The 20,216-nt window shown below is 35.2% G+C and overlaps 1 protein-coding gene across 6 annotated transcripts in view; it reads left to right on the top strand.

Annotated features, from left to right (window-relative positions):
• Pde8 (phosphodiesterase 8) overlaps window positions 1–20,216 on the top strand; it is a 145,984-nt gene that overhangs the window by 120,833 nt on the left and 4,935 nt on the right. For all 6 annotated transcript variants that reach the window (XM_066403529.1, XM_066403533.1, XM_066403530.1 and 3 more), the window contains 5 exons: window positions 4,076–4,299; window positions 13,092–13,281; window positions 15,705–15,887; window positions 15,945–16,034; window positions 16,084–16,332. In XM_066403529.1, coding sequence (XP_066259626.1) covers window positions 4,076–4,299; window positions 13,092–13,281; window positions 15,705–15,887; window positions 15,945–16,034; window positions 16,084–16,332 — 936 coding nt within the window. The remainder of the gene's footprint in view (window positions 1–4,075; window positions 4,300–13,091; window positions 13,282–15,704; window positions 15,888–15,944; window positions 16,035–16,083; window positions 16,333–20,216) is intronic.

Here is a 20,216-nt window from a genome sequence, read left to right as displayed (position 1 = left end):
AACGAAACCACGAAAACAACAATTTGCTTTGCAAAAGTGGACTGTATTAATTTTCACTTATTTTAATAATGACAAAAATGTTGATCTAAGTATGAAGAGGGAGTTTGCTTAGCTGGGCAAGTTACGAACTATGTTTACGGTCACATGTCTAGAGCGACCACTGGTCAAAGAGAGCACAACTATTTCGCTCATCCCTTAAGTATTAAACCTGGGAAGCTCCAACCAAGGGCGCGCCCCTACCAAGAGCCCTTACGGGCCATGGCCGTGCCTGATGTCATAAATCGCAGCCATTGGGTGAATACCTATACAAGTAACTTTTATTGGCAATAGTCCAATTTAGAAAGCTTCTTTTGACAAGAAGCATATTTCCCAGTTATAAAGAGCCCTTCGATATGTCCTGATGAATACAGTTGTCTGGCACCCAGATGGAATCCTCGAAATAATTATTAACATACATGGGCGTAACTTAAGGGATGAAAGTACGAAAAAATTAACTAAGCAAACTACACCAAAAACAGTAACCTAAAGTCCTTAACACGCACTAAAACTCGATAAAGCACATTTTTGCACATAACCGTCTTAAAACATTAATCAACCATAGCGCGTTAAGGAGACACTTGCAGACTCGGGCTCTTGTACTCGGATGTCTTATCAGCGCAACAATCCCTAGAAATTTGATCCCACCCCAGTTCTGAAACACCCTGTATACAAATAGCGTATGGTACAATCCTTCTAAGCAATAATATCTTTAGTTTCTAGGAAGATATGCCCCATTTGTATATTTTATTCAGCCGATATCTAAAGTTTCCCGACATTTTCCCTAGACGAGGGTGCGTCAGGTGTAGTTACGGTTATTAATGCCCGGGCACTCTGCAAGTTTATAGGTCAATAAAGTATTTAAGAGCAACAAAGTTAATATTTCTTCAACTTATCTGCTATAAATTATAAGGAAACTTCCCTATGACGTTCATGAAATACCAATGAAATGTGGATGTAGATACTTATACTAAGAAATGTCTTTGAGTAAGCTATCTGTAAACTCGTGTTTATTGACTGAATAAGAAAACTGTTTCGTTCGTGTAGAGCATATGTTCGATCGTTCGAACTTTCCCTAAAAGAAATAAAACCAACCCAACAGCTTCATCAGCAAATTAACCGATTTACTACCGAATGCATTTCCTTTTATCGGTTATTTCCAAGCATTTACTTCTGGGCTGAACGATTTTCTGCTGCCGTTAATTTGGCCCCCAGATAAACTTTAATAACTCTCATAAAAGTCGATAACCTGTATCTGGTGTTAACATTTACGAGATAAGCTTTGCTTGTGTTACATATACTGCATATGTATAGTATGTTACTTAAATCCTTTATAATACGTTTTTACAACCGACCAATATATATTTCTACTAAAACGAAATTTAATAGACACAGCACAAAACTAGTTTTCAGCTGCCCCTGGCGGTTATTGGAGATTGCGAGTGCGCATCCGCCAATTAGTGCAGATAGTTTAAGGATAGATCTGTGCTTTAAAAGAGACATGAAGGTGATGAAATTTGCTTTATTAGTGAAGTATATTGTTAGAGCCCGAATATCAAGTTTAAGTCCCGAAGCGTAAGCTGAAGATAAGGGATCGAAGACGTGAGGATTACAAGTACATCACAACCGCAGTATATACCATATTTTTCACTACTGGATTTAGCTACTTTTTATAAAATTACAACAAACTTGTCTCAATTAAGTATAAAGTAAATTCGAGACACAAAAAATCAACGCATTTTAATTCATAACATCAACGGTGGCGTTTCCTTTGAAATTCATTTGCTTGGCAGGTATAAATAAAACATCAATGACGATGATGACGACATTGGCCGATTAGCTCGCTAGGTGAATAATGAGCCATGCGAGTTATTATTAACGTCGTACTGACTGCTTTCAGAAAAAAAAGCGAGAAAATGTATTCCATAGTCCTTAAATGCGCCCAAAAATTGTGCCTTTTAAAGGTAGTAATGGAAAAACATTTTTAGTTAATTCGCTAAATCAGACTCAAATTTAAAGAGCGTCATTTCTAATATTTAAAATTCCTTTAACGGCACCTCTAATTTTTTATTATGAAGATAATGATCTATTCGTAATTCCAATTATTGAGTCACTGACTTTTTGAGGAGATTAAACGACTTTTCATTTAAAGGAAGCTCCTCAGTAGCGTATCATACAGTCAAGTGGGAATTAAAAAAGATGTGAAATTCAGAAACCAGTAATTATAAGGACGCTATTTCAGATTTTACTTCTTTTTATTAAATGAAATTGAGATTGCAATTTATCAATAAAAAATTAATAAATTCTTAACTAAAAATTACGATCTTCAGTGGTGTATCGTAAAACCACTAATTTAAAAAAATCATGAAACTGGAACAAATCTAGAGGGTGTGATTTCAAGTTTTTGCCTCTAAAGCGACGTATCTGGTTTGTGATTTTAAATGAAAATCTTTAATGTGTCCTCAGTTCAAGCCTTGAGAAAGAAATCTAAGAAATATTAATTTAAGATTTACAAATCACTGTAGCTACTTCCCTAGCTTCTAATTTGAAATTAAACTGAATGAAGTTGTCAAGGGGTCTAAAGGGTGTTGCTCTGAAACGGCTCTGGTTTGTGATATTAATCTTTTTGATATTAAATCAATTTTAGATAAGTTCCGAACTTATTATTATTTAGGCTTCAGGCTACATACAACAAAATCATAAAGTCAAAGAACAAGAAGTGTAACAGGCGTTGTTCATTCTTTTTACCAACCCTCTGGTAGGATGCCTCTGGTGTTTGATTTGAAATCAAGCTAATGTAAGATCTAAACTAAAATTGAAAGATTGCCAGTGGCGTATAATGAAGTCAATAATTTAAATGAAATTGTGAAATTCGGAACAAGAAGCTTAAAGGGTCTTGCTTCAGTTTTTATCAAGCTCTGTTGCAACGTCTCCGGTTTTTGAGTTCAAACAAAATTAAAAGTCTAACTTTTCAAACTATTTAATAAGCTCTTAACTAAAAATCGAAACTCAGTAGTATACAAAATATATCGGAAAACCTGGGAACAAGAATTCTAAAGGGCGTTATTTGAAATATCACACCCTCGTCTCTGATTTTTGATTTGAATTCAAATTGAGATTTCAGCTTAACAAAGTGTTCAAAGTTCAACTTAAAATTGGATTCTTCAGTGATACATCAACAAAAGAAAAATGTTTTAAAAATCGAAAACCTCAGAACTAGTTCTAGATTTGAGTCAATGTCTGAGTCGATTAATTTACCAACCTATTAACAATACCTTTGATTTTTGATATTTAAAAAAGATAACAATTATTTCTAACTTCTGGAAGTTACTAATTTTTTCGCTTGAATCTTAGTTCTCCGGAGATGCATCTTGATATAATAAAAACTAAATGTTGAATAGAAAAATCTTAAGTTCGTTATTTTACTCATTTAGCAACACGCTTAGCGATTCCTCTGGTTTTAGGTATTCATGTAAAATCGAAATTTTAACTTTTCATAGTGTTTAACAAGTTTTCAGTGTAAAAATCGAGATTTTTAACGGCGTATCCACAAGGCACGATTTTTTTTATAAAATCTTAAAGTTTTCATCAGAAGTAAATGTAAAGTGTATTATCTTTACTTTATTCACCCCTTAAGCGACGACTCGATTTATGCTAAATTGAGTTTTTTTACTGCTTAAAATGTTGCTTAAAATCGAGATCTTCAGAGGTGTAGCAAAAACCTCAGGAACAAGTGGATAGTCAACCCTTTGACTAACGCTTTTGATTTCGAAAATTTATGAAGAAAATATTTTTTATGCATTTAGTTAATTTGCATATCGAAGTTTTCAACGGTTTTTTTTTGTTGATATTGTAAATCCCCAAAGCAGGCCTGTAGACAGTTACTTCCAACTCGCCAACCCCTTTGCCGACAGATCTAGCTCTTTCGTACATCTCTTATAAATCAGCTAATATTTTTGTTGGAGTCCCTCTGGACATTTCATGATGACAACCTGTCGCAAATACAAGGAATTCTATTTATATATCGTTTTTTTAACAGTATATGAACGCAGCATGCGAGAGGCAGTTGGGACTGAGGCAAGAAGACACTTTGGGGAAAACTTTGCAGGAGCAGCTGGTATACGATACTGTGCAGATAAACACGATGGGCTCGTCCCTGCTGAGGGCCCGAGAATGGAGCGGTCCCATGACACTAAAGCGAAAGTCGACCCAGGAAACAATAGTTAGCGCCTGTAGGGCTGTCCCTTTCTGTTGTGCTGGCAGGTAAGAAAATGAATTTATGTTCCTTTGTGGAAATCGCATTTTTGAAATAGGGTTTGAAGTTGATATTTCTTTCTGCTGCGCTGATTGAATTTTGCCATTAAATATTAAGGTCCATGGAATTTAAACCGTTTTTTAAGATCAATAAATATTTGAAAATTCAACATCAGCCACTCACGTATAATATTAATTTTGAAAAAAATTAAATTGCCAAGGCACCCATTATTTCCCTTTTTATAAATATTCAACTATAAAGCAGACAACTCAATTTACCTGCCTTAAGTGACACACCCCCTGCACCTACTTTTCGCCACACTTCAAAGTTTAAGAGGCGACTTTTCATAAATCTAAGTAGAAATTACTTGAAAAAGTGCTTCAAATCAATTGTCTCGATGAGATCACTAAGTCTGCAAAAACAGGGCTGCAGATCTCTGGCAGTTTCTGCGATATGGGGTCGCACTGATATTTATTTTGCCGGTGGTGAAGGCAGTTTTAAAATAAAGATATCTATCTCAAATTGCACTTCCATGGTTCCAACACCTTTACTGAAGTACCCTGGTTTAATATAAAACAAAACCATTCGATTAGACCGAAATACAGCATTTTCCGAATTTTTCTGGAGTAATTTCCAGAGAAAGATTAGCTAACTTTTTGCCATTTTTAAATATTGAACTCTGATATCTGGGGAATCTGTTTTTTAGTTCCTGAAATTCAGAGTCACATTTGCAATTTTGGATATTCTGAACGACAAGGTCGGCCACACAACATTTTAAAGGCTACAGAGCTTCAGTTCTGGATAACTATACAGGTCCAATATAGTGCCTAAATTAGTGCACTGTACCGAACACTTCAACTTACTTTCTTAAGTCAACTACAAAGTGGATCTTTGGCAAACTGAAGTCACTTCAATCTCGAAAATTATTCCAAACTTTACAAGCTCATAGACTTAATAAAGGTACCTAATTCATTACTTTTTGCTCGAAAATATTTCAAGCTTAACAGAGACAAAGCCTAAAAGTGGCTGTGTCCATTAAAAATTAGTTCAAACTTAGAGCATTCGCAATCAGCGTGAAAGTGTTAATCTTGGTGAAACATTATTAAAAGCTTGAAAGAGACTAATTCATATTCAAATGTATGAGATAAAAATGTTTACAAACTTTGAACAGTCGACACCTGAATTATTTAATGTCTTATAGAAAAATGTCGCTAACTTAGTGCAAACGATATCATCGTCAAAATATTGATCTAAGCGAGACATTATCATGAGCGAAGGAACTATTTCTGTGTCCGGGAGAATGGCGTAAAAATTATCACAGACTCTGAAGATTCAAAATTTGAATCCTTTAATTTTTATTGGAAATGTCACAAATTATCAAAAAAACAAAAATCATTTTTAAAGTTAAAAAATTGTCACAAATTTAAGGTACAGAAAATCAGGGTGAAATCTCGATGAACCATTATCACAAGCTCAGAAGAAGCTAGTTCTGTACGCTGGAGAATGTGAAAATTATCACAAACTTTAGAGAATCGAAGTCTGAATTCGGTTTTTTTTTTAACTTCTTTTTAACATTTTACTGGAAAATCAACGTGAAGTCAGTAAGCTGTCGCAAATTTGTAACATACGAAAGCAGTCTCAAAGTAGTAAACGCAGAAGAGACGAATCTGGCAACCACCTTGGTTGGAATAATTTTGTCACAAACTTAAGATATACTGAAGGAAAAATTTACAAACAACATTCGGGCATAGTCTGAGTAAAGATTTGACGGGCCCTTCCATTTAAAATTTATGGAATAACTGACAAAAACTTCGATTGAGAAGTCTAAGTAAACTATTCTATAAATAAACATTGAAGGGGCGTTTAATAATTTGGCACTAAAAAAAAAAGTGTGCAACAACCCTTTACGTTTATTCCCTATTCATCTCGCACTCAAGACGTTTTAATTTAATTCAAAAGCAAATTTCATTCAGCGAGATTCGTAAGTAAATGTTAATAAGTGAGTGAGGATTGGGTTCAAAGCCAACCCTAAAGCCAGAGATTAGTGTCAGTGAAAATTTAGGGATGTTTCCTGAATTCTCACGCACCATTAGACATTTAGAATTATTTTATGTAAATATCTTGACAACTGTAGGAGCTTTGGAGGAAGTTCCCTAATTCTATTATTGAAATAGCAGGAGCTGCGAATGTGGTTAAATAAAAAAAAATTACCATTTTTGGTATCTTATTAGTATTTTATATTACATATGTTTTTTTTTTGTTTTTGTGGTAAAAATGGATAAAATTTTTGAATCAAGAATATTTTATAAAATTGATGTCGGTGTATATTGGTTCGATCTAAAAAGTTTGATGTAAACTTTATAGCTTCGGTACCAACTCACTTTTTTTCAAATACGGACCTTTTTTGGCGTTACAGTCAACCCTAAAACTTCAATAATAAATTTTACGGATAAAAACCGTTTGTTATGGAAAATGCATAATTTTAATTTTTAGTTTTGGTATGGCCTTGAACTAGAATAAACACATAGTTTCGAAAGTTTTGCGTCGCCTTATTTTTTTATTTTAAAATAATTTTCAACAATAATTTTTCTATTACCTTCACATTTATGGTTTGTAATTAATCAAAGTATTATTTTTGTATCGACAAATTTTTACAATTTTTTTTTCTTAAATAAAGAATTCGAGGTTTATTTTGATGGTATGGGCGAGTGTTATTTTAGGGTTCAAAGGAAATCCTTAAATTGCCAAGGGATACTTCAAATTGATCGTGCAAGCATAGTGGCTTTACTGGAAGAAGGGCATTCGCAGAAGTTCGCAGCAGAGCAAATAGACGTTTCTCAAAGTGACGTCTATTTGCTAAGTGACGTCTCGTACATAGAATCGCTTTTTAGAGACCATCTCTGTGCAAGATAGACCCAGAAGTGGCCAAAGGCATGTTACTAACTAAAGGCAGAACCGTGATATACGCTTGCCAACTCGGCGAAATCCTGCTCTGGCAATATCAAAGCTTCGGAAAATAGCAACTTGGCGTTGCTATTTCTTGTTCAACGCTAAGAAGATGAATCTTTCAGTCTGGTTTGCCATGTTGTCAACCAATAAGAGTTCCTCGGCTACAATATCAACCCAGAATTCATCGATTGCACTGGCATGAACAGCATATACTCTTACCCGAAGGATTTTGGAATTTTGTTCTTTTTTCTGATGAGACCAAAACTGGTCTGGGCAATGATAGAGTCCAAATTCGAGTTTGGAGAGAGCTAACAAGAGTTACTCAACTTACCTACGCTCATCCCATGCCTCCTTTTAAGAGAGGAAGTGCCATGTTTTGAGCTGTTATAGAGCTAGATCGGGACATCGACTAGTTCATATTCAAGGGACAATTACTGGCGATAGATACGTCAGCGACATTCTGAATTCATGTATTAAACTATGACGTGGAGCTGTTGGTAAGAAATTTGTCTTTATGGACGATAATGCCCGTACTAAGGCAGTAAATGACTACCTTGAAAGTGAAAGAATCAACCGTTTACATTGGCCTGCTTTGTGGTCTGACACGAACCCTATAGAACATGCTTGCTATATGCTTTCCAGAGCTGTGAACTTCGAAGAAACTATCTACGAGCTTATTATTGCTGTTGCAGAAAAATGGCAGCATATTCCTCAATATCTTATAGCTATCCTTGTTCAAAGCATGCAGCGACGTTTTAAAACTTGTATTGATGCCATGGAAGGAAAGACACGTTATGAATTTCTTTTTTAATGTAAAAAATTTTTTCCTTGTTTAAAATTTAATTACGAAGCAATTATGGTCCAAACTAATTGATTTTCAATAAAAATTTATAAATAAAGAAATATTTTATACGTTTTTGCACCACATAATAAAATATTCAAGAATCAAGGTGATGCAAAACTTTTGAAGCCATATGTATTATACTATAATGATATTATTATTGTTTTATCTCCATACATTAGCTGATCGAAAGTTAACAGACACATTGAGTAAAAGTAAACCAAATCCCGCAACAACTAAGATTTTGAAACGGCTTTCAGATAAAGCTTTAGTTAAACCTAAGGTGAAATTTAATCAGTGAGGCTCAAAGAGGTCCCTTAATATGTGGGCGAGGATCGAGCTTACAGCTTGTGGGATAGTTTGGATCTCCCTTACTGAATTTCGTTGACTCACAAATTTCACACTCATTTGCGGCAAGCTCTTCAAGTTGGGAATTCAGAAATTCTAAAATTTCTCACATACTACTCTACTCATTAACAATTTAAATACGGTTCTCGTTCCCTCATTAAGGAATAATTTCGAGCCACACTGAATGAGATTCATATCTTTAACATGTCTTTAACATATCTTTAAGATTAAAAGGCTAGGTAGTGCAAAGAAGTCACGCCTAATAGTAATAGGTTTATTAAGCAATTTCTACCCTTAATAAGTGAGCGAGAAATTAGTTTTAAAACAATATATGTATGAGATTTTTATCACAAAACTTAACACAGACGAAATGAGCCTCTAAATATTTGTTGGAGTATGTAGCTCCCTCCTTTTTCTCAGCAGTGCCCACAATTTTTCTTTGCTAAATTTTCCTCGTTCGCTTTTAGCAAGTTGCAAACGTCTATGTAATAGCATAACCTGTGGTTTGCTTCTTCTAGGATTATCTCAATAAAAAAATCCAAAATTCTGACCATTTTTCCAGACCCTTATTATCAGTTAACACTAGTTGTCCTGTAGCAAAAATAGAGATGGACAAAATTAGTGCATCATCTCTAAATTTCAAAGGAATTTTAATAAAACTTATCTAACAAAAATTAATGTTATTTATTGAAAAACGAAATAATGGAATTAAATCACTTCCCCCCCCCCCTATGCTAACTTAGGTAACGTCAGATTAATTCAGTTTTTTTTAGTTTTTCAGATTTTTTGTTAAAAATTTACGAATAACAAAACTCGAAAATAAATTGAATTTCTCGTTTTTAACGGTTTAAATATCGCGTATTCCCGCCTCTAGCTCGAACAACTTCTCTCAAACGTCTTGGAATGCCATTAAAAAGTTTTGCGATGAATTCTTGGGGCATGTTATTCCATTCTTGAAGAACCGCGTTTTACAACTCAGCCAAGTTGTCGAGAGCAGGATCTCGTCGTCGAATACTTTGTTTGAGATGATCCCAAACTTGTTCAATCACGTTCAAATCAGCACTACGCACCGGCCATACCAAATGTTGAATGGGAACCTCGTTTAGATAGTCGCGCACGATCAGGGCTCGGTGCCGTCTGGCATTATCGTCCATAAACAAAAAATTGTCGCGAATGTGAGATGCAAAAGCTATAACATGTTCTTTTAAAATATCTTGTATGTACCTTTGAGAGAATAACGCTCTTCCTCGGATCACTACAAGGATCATATGGGCCTTCAAAGAAGTGCCACCTCAAAACATTATTACTCCACCATGGATAGCCACTTGAGGAACCATGCACGCTTGGTTCCCTCCTGGTTTTCTCCAAATAAAAGTGCGTCCATCAGAAAATTTTAGACCCACTCCGATTTCATTAGTAAACAAATCTCTCTTCTAGTCATCCAAGTTCCAATCAACGTGTTCTCAAGCAAAGTTAAGCCCAGCTTGCTTGTGGGCTGTGGTTAAGAGAGGGTCCCTTGCGAGGGGCTTTGCGCTCAATCCGGATTCATGAGCCTTCTTTTTACAGTTTTTGAAGAAATCGTAACATTTCGGGCATTTTGAAGTTAATTTTTTATCTCATTTCCAGTGAGAAATCGATTTCTTAAAGCGGCGTGATGCGTGTAAAACGATCGTCCATTTGGTTTGCGGACCTTGGTCGGCCTTGCCTTAGTCGTCTAGTGTGGCAACTTGTTTCCCTAAACCGCTGGAGATATCGACCAATGGTGGTATGACGAACAGCCAACCTTCAGGCAAGCTCACATTGGGTATGCCCTTCTTCCATCAAGGTGGCCATTTTGACTGCATCATATTCACTTAAATTTCTTGTTGGAGGCATTTCAATGCGTACACACAAAATCAAATCCAAAACAATACGACTCTTATTAACAATAATGACGCAAAATTGCAAATGGCGCGAAACAAGTGTATCAACAAATGTCAAAATGGAGTAAAAACAATTGAAAGTGTACAGGGTTACTTGATTCTTTGAGAAAATGCGTCATTTACGAGCCTACTTGGGAAAAAATTTATATTTTCAAAAATTTATTTAATAATAATTTTGTCCATCGGCGTAGCTCTAGCCTCCTTAGTCACCCCTGGAAAAATCGGGCAAAATTCGTTTTTTCCAAGAATATTACCATCTCCATAACGACGAACGGCTACTACTAATCCCCACCATCACGGCCTGAAGAGGCAAGTGGGAAATTTTTAAGAGTCGAGACGTGATTTTCCCATTAAGAACAATTACTTTGTTTACTTTTTATGCCTCGAGGGTCTGAGATGGATTACTATAAAGACCTCGAAATTTTATCTCCATTAAGCAAAATAATATCAAGGCCTCCAAGCAAACTCAAAGTGAAATAACTCCAATCTTTTGCCTTACTACATAATAAACTTAACGCCACTCATTTCGGTTCTTAATAAAACTTCGCGCCTTTCGTTCTGCGTTGACAAAAATCCCTATTTCATGAAACCCCTAGAGATCGGGCTCATAAAATTTCCTCGAATTTCATTTTTAATATACCACGGCTCTAAATACGCATACTTTGAATTTCGGTGTTGGCTACACGCACCTTCGCCCAGCGTTATTTGATATCTCTCAGTTTTAATCAAAAATTCCCCGAAGCGTAGCAAGTTTGCAATTTAAAATCCTTACCTCAGATTAGGGCCTACCTTCCTTTTCAATTTTCCCCCGGTTACATTCCTTTCTCAACCGACAGATAGCCGAAGGCCTGTCTAATTTATAACGAAGGAATAACTTTTTTTCACAGAAAGTTCGATTTAATTATGAAGTTTATGGGCAATTTAGTCGAAATTAGTTCCCCGGGTCCCTTAAGCTTTAAAGAGGGGTTTAGAAAGTGGCAGAAGTGTTTCAAAAGTTAGCTGTTAATTGCTGGTAAATAGGAAGAAGGAAATTTAAGAGAACGACTTATTTCCAACGTCAACATGTTTATTATCTCAATTTTGAACAGGTTATAATGAGACAAAATAAAAATACACCCGCTACAAATCTGTCGATGCCACACATAGCAGAGGTACGTATACAGAGCTGTTCAGCCGACCCATTCATTAAAAGTTCATTAGGATCTAAAAGTGATACGAATTTGAAAATTTGGAGTTAAGTTCATTTCGACGAGTACAATTAAAAAAAAAAAAAATTTCACTTCCTGTCACTTCCGGTTGAACCGGAAATAGCCGCCAACTTGCTTATTTCAAATGGAACCCCCAGTATATTATTCAACATTTAAATTGTACGTAATATTTGAGACGCATTTTCCGTATAATGTCCTATACTTAGTTCTTACCGTTTTTGAGATATTTGATCTTGAATTAAAATCATGCGTCCATAATGGCCAATCTCAAATTTAAATAAGTTACTAAAAACATAATCTCCATATTTGCAGAAAGTTAATACACAATCTTAAGTTTACACTTCTGCTATTTATTTGACTTAGTATTATACAGGGTGTTCAAAATTAATCTCGTAATTTTCACATTTTTGAAGTTGTAAAATTTTATTTTTTTTAATGGCCCACCCTATGACTTTAAGCAATGTCAAGTAGAGAATATGATTTTTTATCGAACTGCGTCAGGGTTATCTACGCCTATTTCAAACAATTTTCAAAATAATTAAGTTTTATGTGAAACTAGCGATTCATTCCAGTAAATTTTTACTCCGCACGTAGTTGACCATGGAAAAATAAATAATGTAAAAAATGAAATAAATAAAAATAAATAAACAGTAATTATATGTAGAGGCCTGTAGATACCAAATAAAAGGACTAGGAAATAAATTCAAAATTAACACAGTTTTGTCATAAAAACACTTTGCGTTCAAAACTTACACAGAAAAAGTCACAAAATGAAAATTAATACAAAAAATGTTATTTAAAATTTCTTGCGAATATGAAAAGTTTTGTATGGGCGATATATTTAAATATTCAAAAAAAGAAAATTAAGGAGCATTAAAGCTACGTTAAAAATAGAGAATTTCATTCAATTTCAATTCAAGGTCACATAATGCATCGTTACCAAGAAATCATTATCAATCAAGTGTACAATCAAAGAAAGTGCATTTATTTTACTTAATAAAAACCAATTTGTGGCCTTTTATTCAGTAAACATGGATAACACTTGTTTACCTATGTTTGAACCTCGGACATATAAAAAGACACTGGACACTGACAAATTCCTCATAGAGTAATCACTTACACCGAAAAGAAGTTACAAAATGAGACAGGTTTAATTAGCCCTTATTAAAGGGTAAGTATTATTCTCAGTTAGTTTTAACTCGGAAAAGTGTGCAATTCCACCGCTCCAAGAACCCCTATTGGTGTGTTAGGTCTTATTCCCCCCCGCGCTCCCGAAGAAAATAAAATATAACATGAAGAGAGAAAATTTTCAGTGGAGTTTTTGTGTCTTCAATCTTACTTTGAAGTCAGAACAAATGACCCTATTTCTAACTTTAAGCTATCATAAATAAATCTAGGTTACTTCCCGCTTCCCTATACCCCTTGAATATTTCATCTTTTTCTGTTTTATCGACATTACTATTGTATACACACCTTCCTCCATAGGTAAGCTACCTTCTTTGGCAAAAATAATAATGATCTATGTTTTGCAGGATGCCCACCCACTTTATCTTGGTTTTCGACACAAACTCGATAGATCCAAATAATCTGTCACAGTCAAGGGGTAGTATCCATTCCATCCGAAGGGGGTCCACCGATGTAAGAAGTATAGGCAGCGATTACCTAAGACGAACGTCTCTGGCCAAATTGAATGCTTTACCTTTGGAAGCTCCCATCACAAAGGTAAAGATACGATTTATGTGCATGTCAATACTTTATTAACTTTACCCCCCGCCTATTCTATGAACAAGGTGTATGTTTCTGGGGCTCAATCTTGGGAATCTCGGTCACCATAAAACATGCGAAGTCGATTAAATTGGAGCAAAGTGTTGTATTTTAGTGCACAGGGTGTTTCAGAATTGCCCGGTACTATTTGAGGTTCTCTGGTACAACTTAAAGAAAAAAGTTCATATGAGCAAGAGTCCAATCTCGATCGGTAGCGGAGTTACGAGGTGTTAAAACTTAAGAAAAAATTTAGTTTTTATTTTATTATGCTTAATCTACTGCAAATAGAACTGCCAAATTTTAATTGCATTTTAGGTAATAACATGGGTGCTGCTTAATACAGGAGGTGATTGCCTCCAATTACTATACATGGTAGCGTATTTTCTGAGATTTTGGTTCACAAAATCCTTTTTAAAAAAATTGCTCGTACGGCGCTGATAAATTTTAATATTTTTTCTAATTCTTCAATCTATTACTTAAATTTTATCTCGCCAAATTTTTAGTCGAGTTCTGTTCAGTTTGCTCATAAATTAATTAATTTATAGATTCAATCAAATCAATTAACCTCAGGGTTTTCGGATTTTTTTTCCGAATCTGGAAGTTCCATTGTTCTTTGATCCTTTTTACACCATTTTTTAAAAGCTAACCGGATTTTACAGTATTTGGTCAAACTAATTTGTAATTTGTCAAACATGAAAGATTGAGTAACCGTATAATACTGTGAAGTCCATTCAGCTTCTAAAAAATGGTATAAAAAGAATCATGAAATTGCGAGGTTTCGAAAACCCTAGTGTCCGTGGATTTGACTGAATTTAGAAATTAATTTATTTATGAAGAAACTGAACAAAATTCGCCTAAAAATCAAAAGAGATCAAATTTAAGTAATAAATTGAAGAACTGAAGAAAAATTTTAAAATTCACCAGTGGCGTACCAGCAAATTTTTCTAAAGAATCTTATTTATCAAGACTTAGGAAAATACTCTATATGGTAATTGGAGGCAATTTATTCTCCCATTAAACAGCACCTATTACCTAATACGCATATAAAATTTGGAAGCTCTCTCTGCAGTAGATCAACCACAATAAAATAAAAACCTCTTTTTTTCTTTACTTTTAACACCCTATAACTCATGTATCGATCTAGATCGAGCACGTGCCTATATGAACTTTTTTTACTTATTTTGTACTAGAGCATACATATCCCAAATGTTGCTGTCCAATCTGAAGCGCCCTGTATAATGTTTGTTTCCCACGAAAAAAGCTATCAACCGTTTGTTTTTTCTGCCCTTGTGATGAAAACACTTAACATCTATACATAAACAATCACTCATAAAATATAAAGAGGAGGATAAGAAAAATAATACATTTGGAAATGTTCTAATAGAGTGGTTGAAGGAAAAAAGGAAGAGGGATTGTCTTATTTGTCTTGTAAGGCAAAAAGGTTTCAGGATGGACCAGTTGTGATGAATGTCCTTTCATTTCCCCTGAATATTTTGTATTAATTTTGCCAGCTATTCTTATCATGTGTATGCGTTTTCATAATAATTGGTTGAATGGATTGTGTAGCAGGTTTTCCAAGTGCCTTATCTTTGTAATCAGTCTTAGTACAATCTGTTCCGTTAGTTTTATGTATTTTTTAGTTTTTTTCCTTACTTTAGTATGTGTTCGTATTCTAAACATGGTCCACAAACGGACTTGTATATCGACGATCGCAAAAATTTAGTCTTTTTATGTAGTTTTTTGATGTAGTTGTGCGATCGTCTACTATTAATGCTAGAGATTTTGTTTTAATGTCGCAATTTGAGGCTAGAAGTCGGTTTCTAGTACCATTTAGTGCTAGAATCAACTCAGAGAACCATGTCGTTGAGCTGTCCGTTAGAGCCTAAAGTATCTCTACCGCTTTCTCAGCCCTTTGCGTCCCTTAAAATACGATAAAAATAGTCCTGACGCTCGCAAGCGTCTTAGATATGATGTTGGAGAGCAGAAACAACTGGGAGACGGTAGATAAATAGATAAGGGACGTACTTAACCAAAAGGAAAATCAGGAAAAGACCATAGGAAAGGGTGACATAGGGCGAAGAGTAATCGACTGAGGAAGGACAGAAGTGAAATTCACCCCCCTCCCGAACTAATGCTTTCCGGCAGTTTCGGGCGAGATCCAGGGTGAAAGCGAGAGGGGTGGTTGGGTGGGTAGGCTCGAAACGGGACTCCCACACTCGGAGGCCGATTAATATCGTACCATAAATGATCTCTGGAAGTGTGCAACATATTCCGCCAACCCATCACACAGGAGGTCTTTAGCTGATAATTTTTTTTTTGACAATAGCAATTACTTTTATATATGCCGACTATTTAATTTACCTGGAAAATATAATTTTTAGGTGGTGGGACTAATAGATCAAATAAGGGAAAACGTAGGATCAAATCCCCAGCTAGTGCAGCTGGTGGATAAAGTTGAAGACATCCTGAAGGGTTCAGAATTGTATGTATCGCAAGTGAAAGAAGACTATAAGTTTAAGGTGGACGAACCAGTTGTGTCGGATCTCATCACAGCTTTACTCTCGGTGAGGCCCTGTAGAACTACTTTTGAACAAAATGATTCTAATGAATAGGACTTGCAGAAAGTACCCCAACCCACCATAACAGCCTCCTCAAGAAGGAGCAGCAACGACTCTTCAGTATTCCGGCCCAGTAGAGCTGGACTAATCAAGGTTTTACACGATGTTTCCACATAATTCTTGTTTGATGGAAGAGTTTTAGGCCCCAGTCGCAATCAGAGACCTTTTAGAAACCTCCCTAACCTGGGACTTTGACATATTTAAACTGGAAGACCTCACTAGGAAAAGACCTCTTCAGCATTTAGGCATGAACTTGTTCCATCATTTCGACGTGTGCTCTGCCCTCAACTGTGACGAGAAGACTTTGAGCAATTGGTTGACTGTCATAGAAGCCAATTACCATCCAGAGAACTGGTACCATAACTCCACACATGCGGCAGATGTATTGCAAGTAAGCTGTAAAAAAGTCGAAAAAACAAACTTCTTTGTCGGAATTTGTCTTTATTAAAGTGGATTATTCAAATCCTCATTGCCTAGAAGAGTTACCCAAGGGTTAACAAGTGAAGTCAGTTAAATGGTATCTAGTTAATCACGTAATGGAAATGCATTAACGAGGCGCTTTCGTTCTTTTTGTTGAATTTAAACGAAAAAGAAGCTTTGTTTGCTCAGCTTGCGAGCGCCCTGTTATAGTGCATAATTAAAATTTCAAATTACCCCTTAGATTCGCTGGAGCTAAACTCATTATTGTGTAGTTTAGGAGTCGCAAATTTGAATGTCTAATTGGAAAATTGAATAATTCCCATTACTCTCCAAAATTCATGTTTTCAAATTATTTAGGTAGGATGAACGCTGGTTCGGTAGTAACGGATTTTAATGAAGACGATTTATTTTAATTAGTAGAAGGAGTTGGAGTATTCAAATATGTTCCACGATTTACCGGCTACAATCAAGTCAAAATGCTCACTGGAAGCACAATTTTAAAGAGATGAATAGGTGCAAGAGATGATGGGTCATATGAAACTTTTGCCATATTCAAAATTTGATTATTGCTTCGAAAACATAACATCAAGACAGCACAAGGGACAAATGGGCTAATTTTTCGCTGATGCGGCGTTTTTGAGTAAAATCAATTTAGTCATTGATTTGTTCTAAGCAAGTTGATCGGATATTGAAAGCAAAGGTTCAATGTTATAAGTGCGTCGAAACCCTTTCTAGTGACTTTACAATTTGAAACCGATTCGCTTTTTAAAAACTTTGGGTTATAATACCCTCATTTGGGGAGGTAAAGTTTGGGCTATAATATTCTGGGTCTAAAAATTTCCCAGCCATAAACTGATAATTATGACCTTTAGTAAAATTCCTAATGGCTCATTTTACTTCCTGTACTTAAAACTGCGAAAAAAACTGATGAGTGAAAATATTTAATAAATCTATATCCGGGAATAATTATTACGACGAGCTAATTTTTACAAGCATCTACCCACTGGCGATTTCTATGAAGAGTAGCAATTTTCGTCGTGAAAAATCGAATGCAGTAAAACACTTTCCCACATATTTGGTGTAATATTTTTCCTACGAACGCATGAACACATATTAAATTTATTGACTGCTGTAAATTCAATAAAATATTAGGGGACTGTACAGTCTGTACACGCACACGTTCAGTTAAAAGTTTTACCGCACGCGTCTCTATGTTAAGTAACCACAAAAGTTCGTATATAAAAGTTTTGTATTTTTGTTGCTTCCTATACGAATGACTTTAATTTTTTCTCTGCCGCAAGCTGACTTTATTTTGAAACTTTTTTGTCTCTTGTAAAATTTTCGCTAGGCATAAAGTTTCTCTACAAAAACATTATTTACGATACCTTGCAATTCATTACTGTTATTTAGTCGGAACGAAAACATGAGAAAAAATTTAATTCTAAATAACTACCAACTTAGTTTAATTCTTATAACAAATGTTCAAAATGTTGACCCTTTTCCTGAATACACAAATAAATTCATTTTAAAAAATTAATCTGTACTTTGAGCATGGAGCTTATTTTAAAAATAATCTGCAGTGTTGAAAATTCTTTGCAGTAACTCAGTTTCCGAAGCGAAGGGGGAAACGTATACTTTTGATTTAAGAATTCCCCACAGGAAAAAGTCTAGAGGCGTTAAATCGTGTGATCTTACTGGCCAATTTACGGGTGCATCGTTGCCTTTTCCGATCCATCTATTGGATACGATTCATTTAAAAATCTACGAACGTTTACACTAAATTGTGTGGCGTCCCGCAGTTTATAAACCACATTTCGTCAAGAAGTTGTAATGAAAGACCCACAAATAAATCAGTGTAGTATCGGGTTTTGATACTACTGTAGATATAGGATGGTATTTATATCTTATAATAAAATCACAGATAGGAAAGGACTATAAGTATGCGTTTATTAATGTAAAGTAAACAAAAAAAAGTATAAAGTAACTTGTGAGTTTAGCGAGCGCGGACGCGACTTCTGAGTTACCAACGACAACCGAACCCAGAAGAAAAGAGGGCTTGTATATGCCCTGCAAAATCTTAAATACTAAAACCCATGGCGATAAACCATGGGCGTACCCTGGCTAGGGTGCCGTCTATACCACCCGCCGCATTAAACCGTTACATCTTAAGCTGGGAATTGGAACTGCCACTATAGGACCAACGAAACTTATCAAGGGCAATTCAAATGCCGACAAAGTATATTACAAGCAGTTCCAATGCCGACCCGGTTTATTGCGGGGATTTCCAATACCGACAAGGCATGGCATGGGAAGTTCCCATGCCCCAACTAATGCCCACCAGAGTCGTACCCCAGGGGTATAACAATCTTACAGTTAATTCCTACTATCTAATATGTATCCCGTTTAACAGTAACACCTATCTACAAGGGGCGCGATCCTACATCAGGTAAAGTTTTTTAAAAGAGGAGTAAATAGTTATTTCCATTTAACCGATTTGGTACTACAACCGGTTCAACAAATCCAACAAAACACACAAAAAATCAATATTAATTCCTGAAAAAAATTGAATATAAATTAGTAAAAACATCTTCAAAACGGCCAGAATTTCGAATTAATTCCGACATGAAGCAGAGACGTAAACAGTTGAGACCTGAACCACAAATAAAACAGTATTAATTTCTGAGAAGTTTTAAAAATCTTCGAAACAGCTCAAGTTACGATATCATTTTTCGGGCACGTCCAAAGATGGTCCTAACTACTTTCCAGAAGAGCGAAAATTGCAAATAATTTCGCATTTAAACTAAAATACTTATTACTCTCATTAACCTGACAAAACTTAACTGTAAACTAGAAGAAACAACAATCAGAACTCACCCCCGAGTACCAAAAGCGTGAGCCAGAATCACATCAGCAACAACTACGTTCACTTACAAAATAACAGTTAGATATCACCCAATTTCGCTCACTAAGTCATGGATCTACTCACGGCGTACCTCACAAATCTTTAAAGCAAAAAAATGATTTTTTCGATTATTAGTGAAGCGCACATTACATATATCTCTCTCATTGCCGCGCTAACATTCAAGTCAATCATCTATGAAGTGATATTGGTACCACCTGTATTTTGTAAAAGCACAGCTCATTTCTTTTTTGGTTTTTGATTTTGAAAACGAAATCCGACAGGAAGTAACATGCGATGTTTCCCGATTTAGTAAAATGAAAGAAAAGTTGCGCATCCAAGGCAGCACTTTCATTACACATGCTCAGCACTAAACATACTCCGATGAAATAAAAGATACATTCCTATTGCAAAGAGAACTTTATCGAAAAAAGCCTGAGGTTCTTGGAGGATAACACTAATTTAGAATTTCATACAAAATTAAATACCTCATGTACATAATTAATATACACATGTATATAATGAAGATAAAGCTATTATCAATCTGAACATTTTGTTTGGGTCTGTTAAAAACTTAACTTCCAGGGCTGAATAATATACGCGAGCTTATTAATTTTATTATCTCATGAACAATAGCCGTAAGCATTGTGTCGTGAATCTGCAGTGGCATCTTTTCTTTCATCTAATTGTCCAGCATTTGTAATTTTTATTGGTATCTGACCTATGTAGGAAACCAATTAAATCATATAATCAAAATATAGTGTTTAAGTTAGGCAGTTAAATGGTTTGCGTAGGGTTATAGAGCGCATCGAAATGATACATTTTTTGAAGACAATTGCCTCGTGCGTTTCCAAGATATTGGTGTTCCAAATTTAAAAAGTGAATAAAAAGGATACCTCTTCTCGTGTGAATTAAAGATAAATCCTATTATTAATACATATGATTTTTTTTGTTTA

Source organism: Euwallacea similis, chromosome 29 (assembly GCF_039881205.1).
Source record: "Euwallacea similis isolate ESF13 chromosome 29, ESF131.1, whole genome shotgun sequence".
NCBI classification, from domain to species: domain Eukaryota; kingdom Metazoa; phylum Arthropoda; class Insecta; order Coleoptera; family Curculionidae; genus Euwallacea; species Euwallacea similis.
This window is presented reverse-complemented; position numbering and strand designations above follow the sequence as displayed.